At 31.9% G+C, this 21794-nt stretch overlaps 1 protein-coding gene across 1 annotated transcript; it reads right to left on the reverse strand.

The window, feature by feature from the left end:
- Nucleotides 1–304: 304 nt before the first annotated feature.
- Nucleotides 305–20722, reverse strand: LOC109089156 (tricarboxylate transport protein B, mitochondrial-like). The gene is made up of 10 exons (XM_042763007.1): nucleotides 20656–20722; nucleotides 17729–17831; nucleotides 11796–11929; nucleotides 9955–10054; nucleotides 4512–4650; nucleotides 4330–4414; nucleotides 3408–3512; nucleotides 3153–3268; nucleotides 2579–2652; nucleotides 305–1594 (listed from the first exon to the last, which is right to left on the reverse strand). Exons 1-10 carry the CDS (start codon nucleotides 20720–20722, stop codon nucleotides 1480–1482), a joined length of 1038 nt encoding a protein of 345 aa, XP_042618941.1. The 3' UTR covers nucleotides 305–1479.
- Between the last annotated feature and the right edge of the window lie 1072 nt (nucleotides 20723–21794).

The following is a 21794-nucleotide window of genomic DNA, read 5'->3' on the forward strand; positions in this document are numbered from 1 at the left end:
TGAACTTGCAATTGTGAGGAAATAAAAAAAAATCAGGATTGTGAGATGTGAAGTCACAATGTAATTTTTATTTTTAATTTCGTGGTGGGGGGCAGAATTACAAGATTTAAAGTCCAAATTCAGAGTAAAAAACAGTCAAAAGTGCGACAAAAAAGTCAGAATTCTGCATTTATATTGATTATACTGAAAAAGTTCGGAATTAAAAAAAAAAAAATATGAGAATATTTTTAGGTGAGATAAATTGTATATAAAGCTATATATTTAAAAAAAAATCCAAAAACACAAAACAATGTCACAAAGTTGATTTAACTGTGAAAATTAAATCATTTTATTAGCACATAGTATTATGAAGCATCCAGATCTACAAAGAAAAAGCCAAGAATTTAAACAAACATTTAACAGCATATGGCACAAACAACCCCACAGAGTATTTCTAAAAGGCCCAAAGACACTCAACACTGAAGCACGAGCTCCATCCAGACACATGAAACATCTTTCCGTGCTGATTCTGGTCAAGAAAAGATACATGACACTATTTCACCTCACACAGATACTGACACACACAGAGCTGGAGATTCATGCTGAAAAAACTGAAGGGTTTACACAGAAAACACACTTAAATCATCCATCTCAGATCCATTCAGAGGGGAGACTGCTCTGTAATCAGTCACATTTACAGTACATGTATGTATCTGACATTCACTGAATCTATATTCCAGTTCAATCTAATACAGTTCATATTACACATGCACAGACACAGCAGGACATGACGACAAAAGATGCTTCAAAAACGACAAAGGAAATATTAAAAGTGTCTGTTTGTGTCAGAAAAATACATTTAAGAATTTAATGGTTAAAGGCACGTGTGCAACAGGAAAATAAATATAAAATATATCCAAATTAATTCATAAAAATGGTTTTACAAATGTAAAAATATAAGCTTTAGATAAAAACAAAACATTTTAAGTAGAAATGTCAGAAACATAAAAAACGAATCATACTGAAATATTTTTTCGTACAGTGTTATGGAATGATTTCTCTTTCTATGTAAATCTATCTATAAATATTTATATATACCTAGTATGTAAATATTCCCACTTGCTCTTAAAGACTTCCTCTGGTTAAAACATTAAACACATTTACTGTAATCTAAATTATTTCTCTGGCTCAAGAGTTTCATGTTTGTTTGTGTGCAAACATTTTTAAACATACACGTTTGTGTTTGTTTGCTCTTTATTAAATGTATTAAACAAAATCTGTTAAATTTGGCACTTACAATGTCTTACGTTAATATGAATACAGTTTAAGGGTATTTCAGAGCTGTTGTATGACATTAAAATTATTTTTGTAAATATTATGTGCGTGTTTAAAGGCAGAACTAATGGGATGAAATCAAACCCTGACGTACAGTAACTGCAGACGAGAACAGCTCCGTCACAGTGATGGCGTCTCGTCTCGTCTCGTCTCCTCTTCATTCGTTCACTCCGTCTTCCAGACTTTGTTTAGGGCCTTGACGACCTCCTCGTAGATGATGAAGACGATGGCCACATCCAAACACACTCGGCCCAGCCGCGGGACCGTGCCCTTATAAAACCTGAACGAGACACATTAACACTTTAAATCATTACACATTTAATAAATGTTAACTTAAATAAAATATAGCATAAAATAATGACTTATTTCAGCTAGTTGCCAAGACAACATTTCTAATTTCTTAACTTTATGTAATAAAATATCTAAAACTAAAACTGAAATAAAAATTTATAAAAACAATATAATAAATAATAATAATAATAAAAACAGCAAAATGACTAAAACTTTGCACCATTAATGTTCACAAGATGTAGGTAATCAAATAAAAATATTTAATCTATTATTATTTTGATTGTTTTTATTCTAAATTTATTTATTAAATTTTAAATTTCTTTATGATTCATTATTAGCTTTTTATCAACTCACAAACCTCAGTTTGAGGTTAAACTAATTGAATAACCCTAAACTTAACCAGCAAACCAGTGTTACTTTAGATTCATTATTAAACTATTATAATTTTTGAAAATATTTTGAATATATATTTGTATAAAATTTTTTAAAGATTTTTTTCTGTTTTAATTTTAATTTTAGTTAAATTTGTAAGTTATTTCAATGTGCGTCTTTGTCATTTTTATTAGTTTTGTTTTTATTGTAAATATGTTTGTATATTTTTTATTATGTTTTAGTTTATTTAGATTTATCTATTTTAGTATTTCAACTTAAACAAACATGAGAAATGTTGTCTTGGCAACTAGCTGAAATAAAATAGTTTACTTTTTTTATAATTTATAATCAATTCTTTTTTTTTATAATTATTTTATTTCAGTTAATGTTCATCTTATTTCAAATAATTTAATTTGTATAAATTGTTTTTGTTTTAATATTATTTAAATGATATTAACCCTGCCACAAACAAATCATTCTGCATTTGTATTTGTATTTGCATTTTCAATATGACATTATTTAGTGTGTTTGTTAAGCTGTTTATTTTTTTGGCGCGCACACACACACACACACACACACACACACACACACACACACTTACGCCGCTGGTCCTTCATGTCGCATGATCTTCATGGCACAATCAACCGTGTTTTTATACTTATGAGCTTCCAAACCCTGAAAAAAAACACATTTTTATTAAAACTTTAAACACTCCTAGTGCTTTATTAACAGAAATGCACTATAAAATGCACCTTACAAACTTGATTTTATAATAGCAAATAATTTTTGTAAATAGTGCTACAACTGAATGATTTGAAACAAAAGATGATTGAAATTCATGCACTGCTTATTTTATCATTTTTATTCTCAATTTCTAATATATTTATTTGTTTTCTTTTTTGTTCAAGTTTTAATTTAATTTGATTTGCTTTACTAGAATGGTCAAAGGTTACAGTATATATTATATAACTAATACAATTCATAGAAATCAATTTATGATAAATAAATAATTCAAAATGATTTATTGCACAGGGATAGAGAAAATAAAGTGGCTGGATTATCAGAAACAGAAAGAATAAGGTGTGTTTCAATGCAGCATATCAAGTGCTTTGATTCTACACATCTTCACTGATCATAACAGGATTGATTTGTATTGAGATAAACCCTCTGCGTACCTGCATTCTGGTCTTGATGACGTCCAGCGGCGTGTTTCCAAACACACTCGCCGCTCCAGCAATCGCACCAAACGCTCCTGTTACGATGGGGTTGATGGATTTGTTGGGATCGTCACCTAGAAAACATCCAAAAAACAAGCAATGTGACACCAGAGACTGTATCTGCCATCACCTCGATGAGCAGCAGAGGGCAGTGCAGCTCAGACAGGGTTTTATAGTGTGAGACAGACTGCTGATGCACAAACACACACTCACCCTTGTACCAGTTCCTGAGAGAGGTCATGACGAAGAATCGGATCGCCTGATTGGATCCCTGTTTGAGGACAGTCGCTGTGAGGCCTTGATACGTCCCTCTGATCCCTGAGAGACACATACAGAGCGTTAGGAACATCGCTTATGGAATACAAACATTATAAACGACCGATCAAGTGCACTATGTAAGGCGTAGTTTAAATCACTTACATGCAATATAAGTGAATATCTATATTAAACTAAAAAAATCATTGTCAAGAGTTACAAATCTGAGACAATATGGAAGAAAAGAAAAGAAAAGAAAAGAAAAGAAAAGAAAAGAAAAGAAAAGAAAAGAAAAGAAAAGAAAAGAAAAGAAAAGAAAAGAAGCTCCAGCAACCACAAGATCCTACAAAGGAAATGTGGTTTAATAAAAAAATAAAATAAAATAAAATAAAATAAAATAAAATAAAATAAAATAAAATAAAATAAAATAAAATAAAATAAAATAAAATAAAATAAAATAAAATAAAATCCACCAACCACAAGATCCTACAAAGGACATGTGGTTTAAAAAAAATAAAATAAAATAAAATAAAATAAAATAAGCTCCACCAACCACAAGATCCTACAAAGCACATGTGGTTTGAAAAAAAAATAATAATAAAAATAAAATAAGCATAAATGCTCCAGCATGATCCCCTACGTAGGACAAATCATAGAATAGAATAGAATAGAATAGAATAGAATAGAATAGAATAGAATAGAATAGAATAGAATAGCTCCAGTAAATAGGACAAGTGGTTCAAAAAAAATGAATGATTTGTTTCTTTTTAAACTCAGACAAGTCATGATTTTATATAAGGTGTCTCTATGAATGATTTGTTTCTTTTTAAACTCTTGTCTAAGAGTTGAAATAGTCAAAACAAAGATCTAGGTTTTTCACCTTGAGTTCTGACGATCTCTCGCACTCCGTGGAAAAAGCCTCTGTATTTGGGATTAGCTGAGGTTTGGTCATGGATGAATTTCACCTGGAAATGTGAGAGATGAAGCACATACGTTAAAGCTTCAGCAGAAATAAATGCCATAGCTGAAGTAATATTCAACATGGATGAACTTTGACCTCACCTTTATGGTCTCCATGGGACAGACGACCAGCACGGCCTCCATCACGCCGGCACCCAAACCGCAGACTAACCCTCGAGTGCTGTCCAGCTTCCCAGCCTCATCTCTCATCTGGTTACTGAGTATCTCAAACACACCGAACCTGCAGAGCAACACAGAGAAATTATATTAAAGCATTATCAGTGTAATTGCATCATCATCATCATCATCATCATCACATCTGTGTTTTAAAAGAAAGAGGAGAATGAAGCAGAAAGCTGTAAGCAGAGAATAAAGCAGCGCTGCAGGGCAGGAAACTAATCAGATCCAAAAACCCTGTTAACATTTCAAAAAACAGCACGCAATATGAATCAATCTTTTTTTTTTTTTGCACCACACAATCTTTTGTTTCTGAGAAAAGCATACCAGAATCAATGGTAAATAATACAAAAGTCATACATACAAATAAATGAAATAAAATACAATCAATCAGTCAATAAATAAACAAAAATCATAGCTAAAGTAATTGTTTGCTATATCACTTCTTCATTTGGTTTATTTGTTGCTGCAAAAAATAAAATAAAAATAAAATAATCACTAAAGCAGAGCTTGCTATATCAATAATTTAAAATAAAATAAAATGCATTACTACATAATATACAGACTGTCACTACCATAATGGGAAAAAGAACAATGACAGAAAGACAGAAGGAAGTGAAGGAAAAAGACAAAAATAAAAATAGCGCTTAAAGGCATTTAAGCACATACAGTATGAAAAAAGACATTGTGTATTATTTAGCAAGCTCGTAACCATCTAAATCAATGATTTAAAAAAGCATTTTTGGCAAAGTTTTCGTTTAGAATTTATAGGCTTTTGGGTATATTTGGACACGCCCCTTTTCTAAACAACACCGTTATAGTTACCCACAGGGTAAAGTTCAGCAGTTTTTGATAATTATTGACCTAGAGAGTCCAGAGAATTGTACTGCAGTGGTTTGGTTCAGACTGAACAAAAAACATAGGACCTGTTAGCAAAAGTATTTTTTTAGATAGTCTTGAATAATTAATGAACGATTTGATTGACATCAGTGCTTATAGAGGCAATGCTGTTCGGAATGAGGAGGTCTATCATATGATATGAATATTGTGTGTCTGTGTGAAAAACTGTGCAATTTACAATCGTTTACGCCCTTGCCATATCGCCCCCAAGTGGCCGATTTCTTTCAAATTTCTCACAGACCTTTAAGTCCACGAGTCAAACAGGCCCAATGAGTTTGTTTCAATCGACCTCCATTAACCTTGTGTAATAGGTGCTCAAAATTCATTGGCCAATGGCGGCCATGTTTTTTGAGATACGCAAATGTCCTCATAGATACTTATGCCACTTTGGACAAAGACACTGCATACCAATTTTCATGTTGATTGGACAAATGTTAGCGCAGCATTTTATGTTTTTTTTCCCTATTATAGCGCCACCAAGTGGCCAAGCTCCACTTTTTTTTTTTTTCATGTGACCTCAGACTGAGCTCTTTCGTAGTTGAAAGTTTGACTTCTTTTGAAAATTATTAATATCCACCCTCCAGAGAATCTTTCTACTCTGGTTTGGTTCCCGATCAGGTAAAAACCTAGGACTAGTTCGCAAAAGCAGGTTTAAAAAAAAATCCAAAATACACGAAAATTTTGCAGACGATCAAATCCGAAAATGATGATCAAATCCGAGGTGTGCATTTTGTCCGTCATGAGCCAAGGATTCCAACGACGTAAGACACTTGAGCCTGCGGCCAACAGTTTAAGAGTTAAGAGTGATTTTGTACTTTTGATCACTGCAGCACCCCCGTCAGGCCGATTGGGGCGAGACCTGGTGACCTTGTAGACGGTGTGAGTACTACCATCCCTCCAAGTTTCAAGTCTCTACGACTTATGGTTTGGTCTGCTGATCAGTTTTAGGTGGAGATTGCTGATCCTTGGCCATTCTATCAAAAATAATAGTTTCAGCACCACACGCTCTAAACCCTAATAACCCTATTTTTCTATCTGTCAGAAATAGCAAGAATAGTACGCTAGTATGCTGTTTTGAATTCAGTCCGTGACTCTGTATATTACCTGCTAACATAAAGGAAACACAGACGTGCATTTCCACAAACATATGCATTCAAGACAGATACGATTGCAGGACGTCCAGCAGAGTTGAACGCTTTTTATAGCACTGAACTGAAAAAACAGACGAGCTAAACACAAACTGTCTGTCATTCTACCTGAACGCTTGACTCGTCTGTCTGCTTAATGTCTCTGCTGGCATCATGCATTTAACAATCTCTCCAACTGCCTGCCTCTCTCTCTCTCTCTCTCTCTCTCTCTCTCCATCAAATTCAATTGACTCAAATTCAATTTTAAAATCATCCATCCTGCACTATTCATGTAGCTTTTTGAGCATGACAGGATGAAACTCACACTACCAAGACAGGTTGGCTGTTTAGAAAGGAATGTTAATACTTAGTATATACTATATTACATACTATTTTTCAAATAAATGGTGAAATAGTATGCAGTATGCATTAATGAATGATTCAAAGAGCATTATGATACAGTTCTTTTTATCAGCACAAGCTCACAATGGCTGACTTATATACATAAATTAATTACAGAAAACAAAAATAAAAAAATAATTCAAAATATTAATAAAAACTATAACAGTATATTAATGAGCAAAAACATAATGTATAAAAATATCTAGATATATTAAAAAAAACAATATAAATGACAAAAATGCAACAAAATTACTAAAACTAACTAAAATATAAATACAAAAATAAAAACTCATTCAAAATATTAATAAAAACTATTACAGTATATTAATTAACTAAAACAAAAATGTATAAAAATCATATAGGCATATTTAAAAAATGACAATAAAATAACAAAATTACTAAAATTAAATAAAATTAAAATGAAAAATATAAGAATAAAAAAACGAATGTAAGATAGCTATATAAATTATAACAGTTTATTAACTTGAAATAAAATAAAATAAAATAAAAATTTGGCTATAGTTGTCAGAGCAACATTTCTCATTGTTTAGTATAGTTTACCTAGTACTAAAATAACTAAAAGTGAAATAAAAATTATAAAATTATAAAAAATTATAATCACACAAAAAAATGAATAAAAGTGACAAAAACACTCAGACTTTAACTAGAATTAAAATGAAAACATAAAACATAAAAATAAAAACAAATTAAAAAATATTAATATATGAATATAGACTATAATGGTCTATTAATTATACTAAAATAACACTGGTATGCACTAAATAGTGATTATACAAAAAATGTATACTGTATTCTACAAAAAAATTAAACACATACTTTATATCTTTAATTACAGCATAAAGTTACCTTAGAAAGTAAAAATGGTTCTGTTTTTGGCAGTCCAGTTAAATAATGAAGGGTTGATATGACTTCCAGGTCAAGTTGAGTGAATTGCATTGTGGGATACAATCCTCCACAGCATTTTGTATTCTGCACATTTTGTAGCACTAATGCAAAAAAAAAAAAAAAAAAAAAAGAAAGAAAGAAATTTGATTATGAGGATATGTGTGTTTGCAGGCTCTGTAAACCAGTGTAGATCTATCAGAGCCGAAGCAGTTTCAGTCTCTGATGGATGGTTTGTGTGCGGCGCTCTGGAAAACACAGCTGCATTTAAATAAGACGCTGCTCGTAAATGCAATCTGGGCTTGGATCCAGCGGTCAGTGTGAGACGTACAGCATTACATTAGCAGGACAAACACAAGGTCAAACGAGCAAAACCAGTCCAATCAGCTAATGACAAGAGGAGGAGGAAGACAGCAGCGCAGGAGACGATAATCAATCAGAGTGTGATGAAGAGACAGACGACAGCCTTAAAGAGACAACCACCACTAAACCAGAGCTGATCCAGAACCAGTCTGGACTGGCATGAGACCAGTTAGATTCAGAAGAACTACATGAAAATATTAATGTTCTCTTGTTTTTAATATATTTTAAATCAATTTTATTATAATTTTTTTAATTATAATTTTTATTCTTTTATTATCAATGTTATTTTTTTATTTAACTAAAATGAAAATGGAAGATATAAAAAAAAATTATATACATATAAAACTAAATATTAATAAAAACTATAACAGTACATTAACGAACTAAATTCTTTAAAAAAAGTATGAAAATTGTATACATACATTTAAAATAATGTTTAATATAGATATATCTAAAAAAAAAAAATAATAATAAAAAACCACCATATTGCTAAAACCTTAGTATGAAAACGAAAAATATAAAAATTAAAATGTATTCAAAAAAATGTATAAAAACTATAAAAATATACTGAGCTAAAACAAAACTAATACAATAATATAGATGTTTTTAAAAATGAATACAAATGACAAAAAACACAATAAAATTACTAAAATGAGCAATTATCAATAAATGAAAATGAAAAATATACAAAAAAAAAAAATTATAATACTTATATAGCTGAACTAATAAAAATGGCGAAAACAACAAAATTGCTTAAACTTTCACTAAAATTAAGTAAAATTAAAATAAAAATTTAATTCAAAATATTAACAAAAACTATAACAGTATATTAATAAACTTAAAACATAACATAATATTACTAAAACTAACTTAAATGAAAATATAAAATACATTAAAAAAGCAAATTCAAAATTTTCATAGAAACTATAACGGTATATTTATTAATGAACTAAAAACAAAAAAGTATAAAAAATTATAGATATATTAAAAAAGGAATAGAAATGTCAAAAACAAAATTGCTAAAACTTTCACTAAAATGAAAATGAAAAATATAAAAATAAAAATGTATTCAAAATATTAACAAAAACTATAACAGTATATTAATAAACTAAAAACTAAAAACATAACAATGTTACTAAAGCTAACTAAAATGAAAATATAAAATATATTAAAAAAGCAAATTCTAAATATTCATAAAAACTGTTGAAAACAGTAAATTAATGATACTAAAATAATAAAGTTTAGAAAACAGAACTTAATGTTAGGATTAATGTTAGGATACTTTTACGGTGCTTTAATCACGCATTTTTGTTCTTTTTGGAGCCTAGTGGACATGGTCACTATGAAATGTGGTTATGTGGAGACATTTTGCGCACGGGTGCAGAACGACTCCGAGGTGAGTAAAGAGTGACAGAAGCTGATGTGTGTTTATGTGCGCTGAAGTCTTCCTCAGTGACCAGAAGAGCATCAGTCTGACACGCTCTGCTGCTCTGTCACATTACACACACACACACACACAGACGCACGGGAGAAAACAAACCTGCCTCTGAATGAGAAAGAGCTGCTCACTTCAACAAAAACAATCAGCATAATAAATGTCAGCTGTCTGAAATAGATCGGCCGCTCACCTCAAGCATGCATGATGACGCATCTGTTAGTGTGTGTTTATGTACCTGACTGCAGATTTAGGGATGGATCCGTACAGCAGCGAGCTGAGGCCTCGATATAAACCCTTCACTCCGTGATGACGGACCGTCTGCGACACACAGTCCGCTGTGAAGAAAAGATCAGCAGATTCAGAGAGTCTCTTCTACAGTAAAAACAGAAATATTATTAGAATGTAAAACAGCTGTTTTCTATGTGAATATGTGTTAAACTGTAATTTATTTCTGTGATGCGCAGCTGTATTTTCAGCATCATTACTCCAGTCTTCAGTGTCACATGATCTTCAGAAATCATTCTAATATGCTGATTTTCTGCTCAAGAAACATTTCTGATTATTATCAATGTTGAAAACAGTTGTGCTGCACAATATTTTTGTGGAAACCGTGCTGCATTTTATTTTTCAGGATTCACAGATGAATAAAAAGTTCAAAAGATCAGCATTTATTTGAAATAGAAATCTTTCGCAACATTAAAAATGTATTTACTGTCACTTTTGATCGAATTAATGCATCCTTGATAAAAGTATTATTTTCTTTTAAAATAAAAAAACTTACTGGTACTTTAAAACATTTTAATGACAACCAATTTATTCAGTTTAATGGTATTGATATTAATACATTTTAATAGATACTACAGTGTTAATGGAGACAGAGCCAGAGTTATAATATAGTTAAATAAAACCAAAACCATAAAAACCCATTTTTGTTATTTGAAATAAAGTAAACATTAACTAAAATAAAAAAATAAAATATATAAAAAAAAAAAATTTATTTCAGCATTTCTCATTTTCATTTAGTTTAACTCGGTGCACTAAAATTACTAAATCAAAATTATTTAAAAGATGAAATAATAAAAAAACTATATAATAATAATACAAATCATTTTCATTACTTCAAATAAAATAAACATTAACTGAAAAAAAATATATATATAAAAACTAATAAAGATGGCAAAACAAACAACAAAATCACTAAAACTAAAATTGAAGTTAAAACATAAAATACATAAGAAAATCAAATTCAAAGTATTAACAAAAACTGTAATAGTATATCAATGACATTAAAATAACATCATCTGGGTATTAGAGATGTGCTTCTAAGAGCAGCTGTCAGTCTGTCTGCTAAATCAACAGAAGGCTTGTTAAAATGTTCTCTGAGCTTCAGCCAGAACGAAAGAGAGGTAGAGAGACAGAGAGAGAGAGAGAGACAGAGAGAGAGGGAGACAGAGAGAGAGGGAGATGGAGAGAGATTGAGAGACAGAGTGAGGGAAGATAAGTTTGTTTACTTTCAGAGCGCAGCAGCAGCAGCAGGTTGGAGAGTTTCACTAATTAACTCCAAAGAGGATGTGAACATCACACATGAGAGAGAGAGTGTGTGTGTGTGTGTGTGTGTGTGTGTGTGTGTGTGTGTGTAAGTTTGTCGTGTGAGAGAGAGTGTGTGTGTGTGTGTGTGTGTGAGTGAGTGAGAGTGAGAGTGTGTGTGTGTGTGTGTGTGTGTGTGTGTGTGTGTGTGTGTGTGTGTGTGTTTGTGTGTGTGTGAGAGAGAGAGTGAGTGTGTGTGAGTGTGTGCGTGTGCGTGGTGTGTGTGTGTGTGTGTGTGTGAGAGAGTGTGTGAGAGAGTGTGTGTGTGTGTGTGTGTGTGTGTGTGTGTGTGTGTGTGTGTGTGTGTGTGTGTGTGTGTGTGTGTGTGAGAGAACGTGTGTGTGTGGTGTGTGAGAGTGTGTGTGTGAGAGAGAGAGTGAGAGTGTCTGTGTCTGTTTGTGTGGTGTGTGTGTGTGTGTGTGTGTGTGTGTGTGTGTGTGTAAGAGTGTGTGTGAGTGAGTGAGTGTGTGTGAGTGTGTGTGTACTCACTGATGCCTCTGTAACGGGGTGGATTGGCTTTCTCATATAGCTGTAGCTGAGTCTTGTGTGTGTGTCTGTAGGTAGGAGAACGTGTGAGGCAGATGTTCAATGCCGCCAGCGATTGTTGTTGGTGTGGATTCCACCTTCAGACGAAGATCAGACAAACACCATTAGTTCATAAACACGAACACTCACAGCCAACACAGTAGATTCCACCTTCAGACGAAGATGATGTTTATTTTTGTATGATTTATGTAATGTATTTTTTAATTTTTTTATTTTTTTTCTGTTTGGTTTAGATTAGATTAGAGTTAGATTAGATTAGATTCAACTGAGTTATTGTCACTGCACATGTAAGGTACAAGGCAACGAAATGCAGTTAGCATCTAACCAGAAGTGCAATAAGCCGTAAGTACAGGAATATACAAGGTCTACAATATGTACAATAACTATACAGATACGTATTTATGGTATTGACAAAATTTACAGATTTTAAATACTATCAGCATGATATACAGATAGGTGTACTATGAACATACTATACAGATGAAGTGGGTGTGTGTGTTGTATGTGAAGTGTATGTACACTATAGGCAGAACTGTGTGAACATATGAACAATTTACACTATTGCCAATGGAAGTAAAGTGCATAGAAAATATTTCAGTGTTGCAAATGGGTGTATTGGTGGTGTGTGTTCCTGGATGAACAGACAGTAGTGCGTGTTGTGAGTAATAGCCAGTTTGCTGTTTTGCGTGTGTGCTTGTTGTAAATAAATAAATAATAAATCAGTCAGATGTAGTGATGAAGTGGGGGAGGAGTCTGTGTGTATGGTGGGGGGGGTGTCAGAGGGCAGAGTTCAGCAAGGAGACAGCTGTAGGGAAAAAGCAAGGCTGCTTAGCAAGGCTGCATTTACTTCATTTACTGCATTTACTTCATCAAAAATACATTAAAAACTGTGAAATATTATTACAATTTAAAACTGTTTTCTATGTAATTATCTGTTAAAGTGTAATTTATTTCTGTGATGCACAGCTGTATTTTCAGCATCATTACTCCAGTCTTCAGTGTCACATGATCTTCAGAAATCATTCTAATATGATGATTTGCTGCTCAAGAAACATTTCTGATTATTATCGATGTTGAAAACAGTTGTGCTGCACAATATTTTTGTGGAAACTGTGCTACATTTTATTTTTCAGACTTATTTAATGAAAAGTAAGTTCAAAAGAACAGTGTTTATTTTAAATAGAAATCTTTTGTGACAATATAAATGTCTTTACTGTCACTTTTGATTAATTTAATGCATCCTTGATGCATAAACGTAAGAATTTCTTTCAGAATAAAAATCTTACTGACCCCAAGCTTTTTACGGTATTTGAGAAACATATATTTTTTTTTTAATGAGAAATGAATGTTTGATACACCAGGTATTATTCTAGTACTCATTATCTTCTATTATATTAATATGTTTTTTTTTTTTTGGTATTGTTTTGTTTTAAAAGATCAGTTCACACAGATGCATCAGAAAGGATGAAATAAGTGCCACGATCCTCTCTCATCTCTTTAATTGTAATAGTTCATCTGCCCGTGGGGACTTTGGGAGAGACCATTAGCCCATCCCTGACCCGCTGCACGACACACACACACACACACACCCCTCCTACAGGTCTGATTCACTTCACTCTCGCATGCGCAGATCAAACCACAGGTCACTCAGATGCAGCTTCACAGCGCATGAAAAACACACTTTAACAAACATGTGACGTGATCTGCATTAGACTGGTGTGACTAGTTAACGTTACAGTGCTCTGGTTATTGAGTATATGCTCACACACACACACACACACACACACACACACACACACACACACACACACACACACACACACACACACTGTTTATCAGTCTCACAGGGACAAACTGAAATATATGAGCTACACAACAAGGCTGAGAGCAAAACACTTCATCCATCACTCGCTGTCCCTTTCCTATTTTCCTTTCCATTTTCTTTCTTTAGATCAATGATTTTTTTTTGACAGAACTTTAAGGTTCCATTTGTCATTAGGACAATGAAAAATATTTAAGTGTTTATTAATCTTAGTTAATTTTAACATTTACTAACACATTATTAAAATCAGCAGTATCTGTATCTGTTAATATTATATAACAGACCCGAGCTGACGTGAACTAACAATGAACAGTTGTATTTGAATAAACTAACGTTAAAGGAGTAGTTCACCTGAAAATGAAAATTTGCTTAAAATGTGCTCACCTTCAGGTCATCCAGGATTAGGATGAGTTTGTTTCTTCATCAGGTTTGTAGAAATGTAGCATTGCATCAGTGTCTCAGCAATGGATGCTCTGTAGTGAATGGGTGCCGTCAGAATGAGAGCCCAAACATCTGATAAAAAACATCACAATAATCCACAAGTAATCCACACCACTCCAGTCCATCAGTGAACATCTGGAGAAGACAAAAACTGCATGTTTGTAAGAAAAGCGTCTATTATTAAGACGTTTTTACTTTAAACTGTAAAATATGAGTCCATAATCCATAATGATGCTTCCTCCAGGGAAAAATTGTGGTTTGAATCAGCACAAATGTATTGCACACTGATGGACTGGAGTGCTGTGGATTACTTGTGATTTTTTTATCAGCTGTTTGGACTCTCATTCTGACGGCACCCATTCACTGCAGAGCATCCATTGCTGAGACACTGATGCGATGCTACATTTCTACAAACCTGATGAAGAAACAAACTCATCCTAATCTTGGATGAACTGAGAGTGTGGACATTTTTATTTTTGAATGAAATATTCCTTTAACAAAGATTAATAAATACTGTGACAAATGTATTGCTCATTGTTATTTCATGTTAGTTTATGCATTATCTAACTAATGCAACCTCATTGTAAAGTGTTACCAATTTTTTTATTCTTAGACAACAAGATCTGTTTTACATAAAATTGTATTAAAATCACAGAGAGAGAGAGAGAGAGAGAGCTAATCAATAACCCCATGAGCTACTGCTGGTCGCTTCACCCAGAAGCATCATATATCAAGCTAAAGGCCTTTACAAGCTCTCTGACGCACTCACGTCTGCGTGTGGAAACAGAAACAGAGTGAACAGTAGGAAATTACCAAAGACGCCACATCTGAGGCCTGCCAGTGAAACACGACTGATTTACATGACAGCAGAAATCAGCCAGTGCTCTGTGTGTGTTTCAGTAATAACCTGCTGCACTGAAATAACAGTCAAAACACACACACACACACCTTAACCAAACACACCACTTCAATAAAACACTAGCTCTCAGCATTCACACAAGATCTACAATAAATCATCATCAAAATCTCCTGATGTTTGGTTAAAAATGTTAATTCACCCTAAAATGTCATCATTTAGTCATTCACTTTTCAATACAAAACATGTAAGAACTTCTTCCTTCAGTGGAGCACAAAAGAAGACGATTTGAAGAATGTCCACGTTGCTCTTTTGAATACAATCAAAGTGAATTAGGAGTGATGCTGAGGTCCAAGACTTGTGCACTACGTTAAACATATATGACGGCTTACACACTAATATATGGACTATTTTATTTTATTTATTTTTTTTGTTTTTTTTTGTTTTTGTGGATTTTTATAGCTTTTTTTTTTTTGGAAAGGGGGTTTTTGTGTATTTTTCTAAATATATATAATTAATAAACTGTTGTAAATTCTGGGGTCGGTTAATTAGGCTTTTATGCTCAACGAGGCCTTTTTTATTACATTAAAAATCCAGTAAAAATAGTAAAAATTAGAAATATTATTCAAATTTAAAATATCTGTTTTCTATGTGAATCTCTGTTAAACTGTAATTTATTTCTGTGATGTGCAGCTGTATTTTCAGCATCATTACTCCAGTCTTCAGTGTCACATGATCTTCAGAAATCATTCTAATATGATGATTTGCTGCTCAAGAAACATTTTTGATTATTATCAATGTTGAAAACACTTGTGCTGACCTATATTTTTGTGGAAACTGATACATTTTATTTTTCAGGATTTTCTGATGAAAAGACAGTTCAAAAGAACAGCATTTATCCGAATAGAAATCTTTTGCAACATTATAAATGTCTTTACTGTCACCTTTTAACAAAAATGCATCTTTGTTGAATTACAGCAGTAATTTATTTTTAAGAAAATAACTCATACTGACCCCTTTGATGTCCTCTCATTTGGAGTGAGTAAATAATGACAGAATGTTCATTTTTAACTGTAATTAAGTCGCTGTTTTAATGAGATTTGGTGATTCCCGCCGGAGGAATGTGTTTCTGGATTCTGGTGTTACATTAAAGGCAGATGACAGGTGCATAATTCCTTTCATGTTTCTTGTGGAAGCAAACGGTGACATTACGGCTCTTTTAATGCATGATGTTTGATCTACTCGAGGGCCTCGAGCCGTCTTGAGCGACTCTCAGGTGCAGAGACAGACGAAATCAGCAGGACAGACAGAAAACAGAGACAGACAGAAGAAGAAGTGATTGTGAATGAAGGGTAGAGACTCTGATGAGTGGACCGGTGACGAGCCCTCGGCCTCAGAGAGGAGACGAGCACTCGCTGAGCTTAATTGCAGCCTCCCGGCGAGACACACACACACACACACACTCTTACATAGCAATGGCTGTATAAAGGGCTTGAGTGATGAAGAAAACACAGCAGCAGCGATCTGACGGCTCTCCATTAGACAGAAGCGCCCGCAGGCGACCAACCCATCACTTTAACACGACCGGATGAAATATCTGAACAATATATCTTGATATATTTGAGCCTTCTGACAGACTTCAATATACAGCAAGGTTCAAAAGTCTGAGAGCATGTTTAAAACACAGCAAAAATAAAACCGAAGCAATTTCCAGTGTTACTATTACAGTTTTTGTTAATTGTTTTAATAATATTGTTGTTTTGCCATTTTAATAATTTTTTTAATTATTATTATAATATTATTTTTATTTACACCTATATAGTTTTCGTTATTTTTCTATAGTTTTAGCTATTTATTTCAAGTTAAAGGAAAATGAGAAATGTTGAAATAAGCATGTATTTATATATTTTATTTACAATTATTTTATATTTGTAATATTATTTAATAATGTATAATATTATTTAATAATGTATAAATATTATATATTATTTATATTATATATTTTCTTTCAGTTAACATTTATTTTATTTTTTATTTTATTATTTTTATATAGTTTTAATTAAATAGCAAATGATTTTATTTGAAGTAACAAATTTGTTACAGTATCTCAATTTTTATGTCATTCTATCCAAGTAAACTGAAAAGACTAAAACTAAAACTCCAAATCAAGTTAAAATAATCAAGACCTGTTTTTGCTTTAGTAAATAAACACAAAAAATACAGAAAATACAAAAAAACAAAAATACTGAAAAAGGACAAAACAAGTACAAAAATGAACATTGCAAATGAGTCGTTGAAAAAAAGTTTGATCCGATTCATAATTTGAACTGACTCACTGAAATGAATCAAAGTTTGCTGAACATACTGAATGTTTAAGAGTTATTATATATATATATAGGATATATATATATATATATATATATTATATATATATATTTAAAACGTTTATCCTGATGCAACGTGCAAAGTGCATTACTGCAGATATGACAGAAGAAGAGCAAGTGATTGTTCCTGCTCTTTTTGTAAGTCGCTCTAGATAAAAGCTAAATGCATAAATGTACATGTAAAGTGAAGGGTAAAATAGATAAAAGCATATGAACAACTATCACAGAGTTTAACTTACATCAGACATCTACGGCCCGTTCTCCTGTCAGACGGCTGTAATCTCACTACACATGTGACTATGGAAAACTGCTCTGGAATGATGGTCTCTGGTCACTGATGGGTTTGTGTGACAGTAAACCAGAGCTGCTCTACAATACAAAACAATCCGAGTCCAGCAGCTGAAAGCACACCTCGTACACTACATATGAAAACAACACAAACACCAGTGTGCTCGCCAGTGCAGGAGTAAACCGACCTGAACTTACAGAAGCGTCTCAAACAAAAGAGCTTTTTAATCTTAGTGTGATTAAAGAGTACAAACACATTATACAAACAAAAATTGCACAGTTTTAACTGATCAAATGCACTTCCTGAATATATGAGATCCATCTGATAAAGTCATCTTCAAAACATCCTCCAGCACTGAAGTCATAACACACACACATATATGCATATGTGTGTATGTGTGGCTATATATATATATATGTATATATACTGTACAAAAAAAAAAATTCAGACCTCTTCAACTCAAATTTTTTCTATTGACTGATCACATCTAAATTTTTCAGTTGGCCAAACTGAATTAGTGTGAATTTTATTTTATTTTTTTTTTTTAGGTTAATTTAGGAAATTTGGTTGGATTGGTTTGGATTTTTTTTTACAGTTTTTTTTTTACAGTATATAGAGATAGATATATGATAGCTGCAATAGATAGATAGATAGATAGATAGATAGATAGATAGATAGATAGATAGATAGATAAAAAATTATGAAAATAAAAATACAAATAAATTAATTAAATTAAAAAATAAATTAAAAATAATAAAATTATATTTTTTATTTATTTTTATAAATTTTTTATCCTTTCATTTTATTTAAAAAATGACAAAATGTAAGTAAATTAATTGTATTTGGTTTATCAAGACATTAATTCCTTTATTTTCCTATTATTACATTTATTTAATTATTTTTGATCATTTTTAATTTTATATATATATATATATATATATATATATATATAATTGAAAATAATATATATACAAAGAGTTCATTTGCAAAAACAGATAACTATGTTTTTAACAATTTTCAAAAATCATGTTTTTCATTGTGCATTCCAATTAATCTCAATCAAACTGCAGTCGGGTTATTTTGTTTAGGTTAAAAAATAACAAAACAATACAGCCAACTAACACAATTTGTTAAAACATTAATAACATGTTAAAATATTAATGATTTTTTGATTTTTTAAAAAATTTAGTGATCTGTTTTTTCTGTTTTTGACTGTATTCTCCTCATATTAAACACTGTATTCTCCTCATTGGGGGGGGGGTGTGTTAAATAAAGACAAAATAATGGTTTAAACAGGTCTCACAGCCTGTCATATAAGATGTGGCATTTCCATCTGAAGGCTGGTTTGTGTAATTACAGACGGGTGGAGCAGCACCAGCGTATATAGAGAAAAATATCACAGCCATTAAAACCTGTCATTTGGTTTCAGATGAACAGTTTCCAGACGGTAGTTAGTTCACCAATTACCAAGAGCAGAGCGGAGCGGCTCCGTCAGCATTCACACAGACAGGTAAGAGAGAGATCGTGAAGACCAAACCTACTTTAGAATTGCTCTCAATCTATTCTAACAGCATCATTACACTGCGTTTATGCAGTGGTGCAAAAAATAGGGCCTTGAGTTGCTTATTGCTTTCATAAAGCAGCAGCATGAGCATTATGATAAAAGACACAGATGTGCAATGCATAGTCAGGCCTATGTTCATTTAGAAATATTATTAATAATTCTGAAGAATAAACATTTGAGTTTATTTCAACATTTTTACACCCTTTGACTAAGTTTCGCCATCTTAAAATCACTGACTTGAATTTAAACACATAAGCATCCGTCTTTCTCTGACAGAAGTGAGCATCAGTGTTTGGACATCAGCTGTGTGTCCTTTACTGGACCGATAACTCATGTGTCTGAACCAAAACATCTCTAATGCACAAATAATAACATTCATCCGTGTTCTGCTTATGAGGGACTATTTTCTAGACTGAAAATGAATTCAGCCTTTTTCTATTTTAGCAGAATGAAGCAAATAGTGTCTGAAATTAACTGTGTTTGCTTATTCTTTCTTTCTGTTGACTATTTAGTATGAATCTCAAATGTAGATATGTAATCCATTATATGTATATGTGTGTATGTATGTGACTATATATATATATATATATATATATATAGATATATATATATATATATATATATATATCTATGTATGTGTGTGTGTGTGTGTGTGTGTGTGTGTGTCTTGTGGATACTGTTTGGGATCAGTAAGATTTGTAATATTTTTAAAGAAGTCTCTTCTGCTCATCAATTTATTTGATCAGAAATACAGAAAAAGCAGCAATATTGTGAAATATTATTGCAATTTAAAATAACAGTTTTCCATCTGAACATAATTTAAAATATAATTTATTTCTGCGATCAAAGCTACATTTTTCAGCATCTTTACTGCAGTCTTAGTGTCACACGATCCTTCAGAAATCATTCTAATATGCTGATTTAATATCAATATTAGAAACGGTTTTGCTGCTTAATATATATATATATATATAATATATATTATATATATATAATATATATATATATATTTTTTTTTTTTTTTTTTTTTTTTTTTTTTTTTTGAACCATGATACTTTACTCAGGATTATTTGATGAATAAAAAGTAAAAAAAAAAAAACAGCATTTATTCAAAATAGGAACACATTAAAAATCTTACTGATCCCAAACCTTTGAACATTTATACATACATATATATATTTTTTTACATACATATATATATTTTAACTTTTGTATATACACACATACATAACTGTAAAGGAGTTTTCTGAATATATTCATTCACACATATTTCACTGCAAAAACCAACAAAAATCCATTCGTCAGTATTTTCACTCCTTTTCTGAAGCTTCTTTCGCAAGTTCAGATGCAAACCGACATTCAGAGTTCAAACGGGTTATGAAAACTTCAGTTCTGGATTATTTATGAGTTTTTGGTCTTTATATGTTAGTCATGTGTATAAACTGACCTGCCAGGATGGCTTTTCCAGGATGGGTGAGTTTGGCTTTGGCCGCAGCTCCGCGTTCACGCGTCATCTTCAGTCGGACTCTCACGAACGCGCGCAACACTGTTTCTTCCGAAAGCAGCGAGCGATCCTCCGATCATAGACCGATGACACGAGACTGCTCTCAGCCAATCAGCAGGCAGATCGGCCCACAGGGGCGGGGCTCGCATCACTCTCTTTCTCACTCACTCACTCTCGGAGTCACGCCCTCCAGAAACGAAACTCGAGTTAAGGTGGATCTCCTTCACATCATCCGACTGACAGCAAACAGCTTGAGATTTTAGAGTTAAATTAAAAAGAGACAAGAAAAAATCAGCAGTATGGAGGCTCAGCCTGCAACTAAATGTGGCAATATTTAAATATGAAAACGTATACATGCGGGAATAAATACACAAAAAAAAAATGTATAAATAACAAATACATTTAAATTCATAAATCAATAAATTAGAGAAATTAAGTGAAATAATAATAATTTTTAATAATTAAAAAAATATTAAATTAACAAAAAAGTTATTACAAATTTAAATAAAGAATCAATGCTGAAAATAATAAAAGGTAATACAAAAATAAATTTAGGACTAAATTTAATCATTTGTATTTGTTTTTATAAAGTCATTTATTCCTTTATTGTTCCATTATATTATTTATATTTATTTATTTGTTTATTTTTAATTAAATTTTTTTTTTTTTTTTTTTTTTTTTTTTTGCAGGTTTGGGCCTCTATACATCAAAGTTACATGTAAATAAATAATCTGTAAAATCTGTTAAAACTTTAGTGTGATCAATATGAAGGAGCTGTTACTGTATACTATGCACTAACTTTAACTAAAAGAAAAAAACACTATGCACTACATTAACACAATGCTTTTTTGTACCCCAGTGTTATCATAGTTTCTTGGATTAAAGATTTTCTCTGAACACAGTTTCTATGAAGTATTGTAGAAATACATATTCTGATTCCATCACTGTACTAGGGAATATGAAATTCGGAATATAACATTACTTTCTGGAACATAATCATTGATTGCATCATAACTCTGCCACTACAGTGATACTGAAAACAAAACTCATCCCAAAATGTTTTTTATCGGTGATTTTTCTGC

Source organism: Cyprinus carpio, chromosome A8, assembly GCF_018340385.1.
Source record: "Cyprinus carpio isolate SPL01 chromosome A8, ASM1834038v1, whole genome shotgun sequence".
NCBI classification, from domain to species: domain Eukaryota; kingdom Metazoa; phylum Chordata; class Actinopteri; order Cypriniformes; family Cyprinidae; genus Cyprinus; species Cyprinus carpio.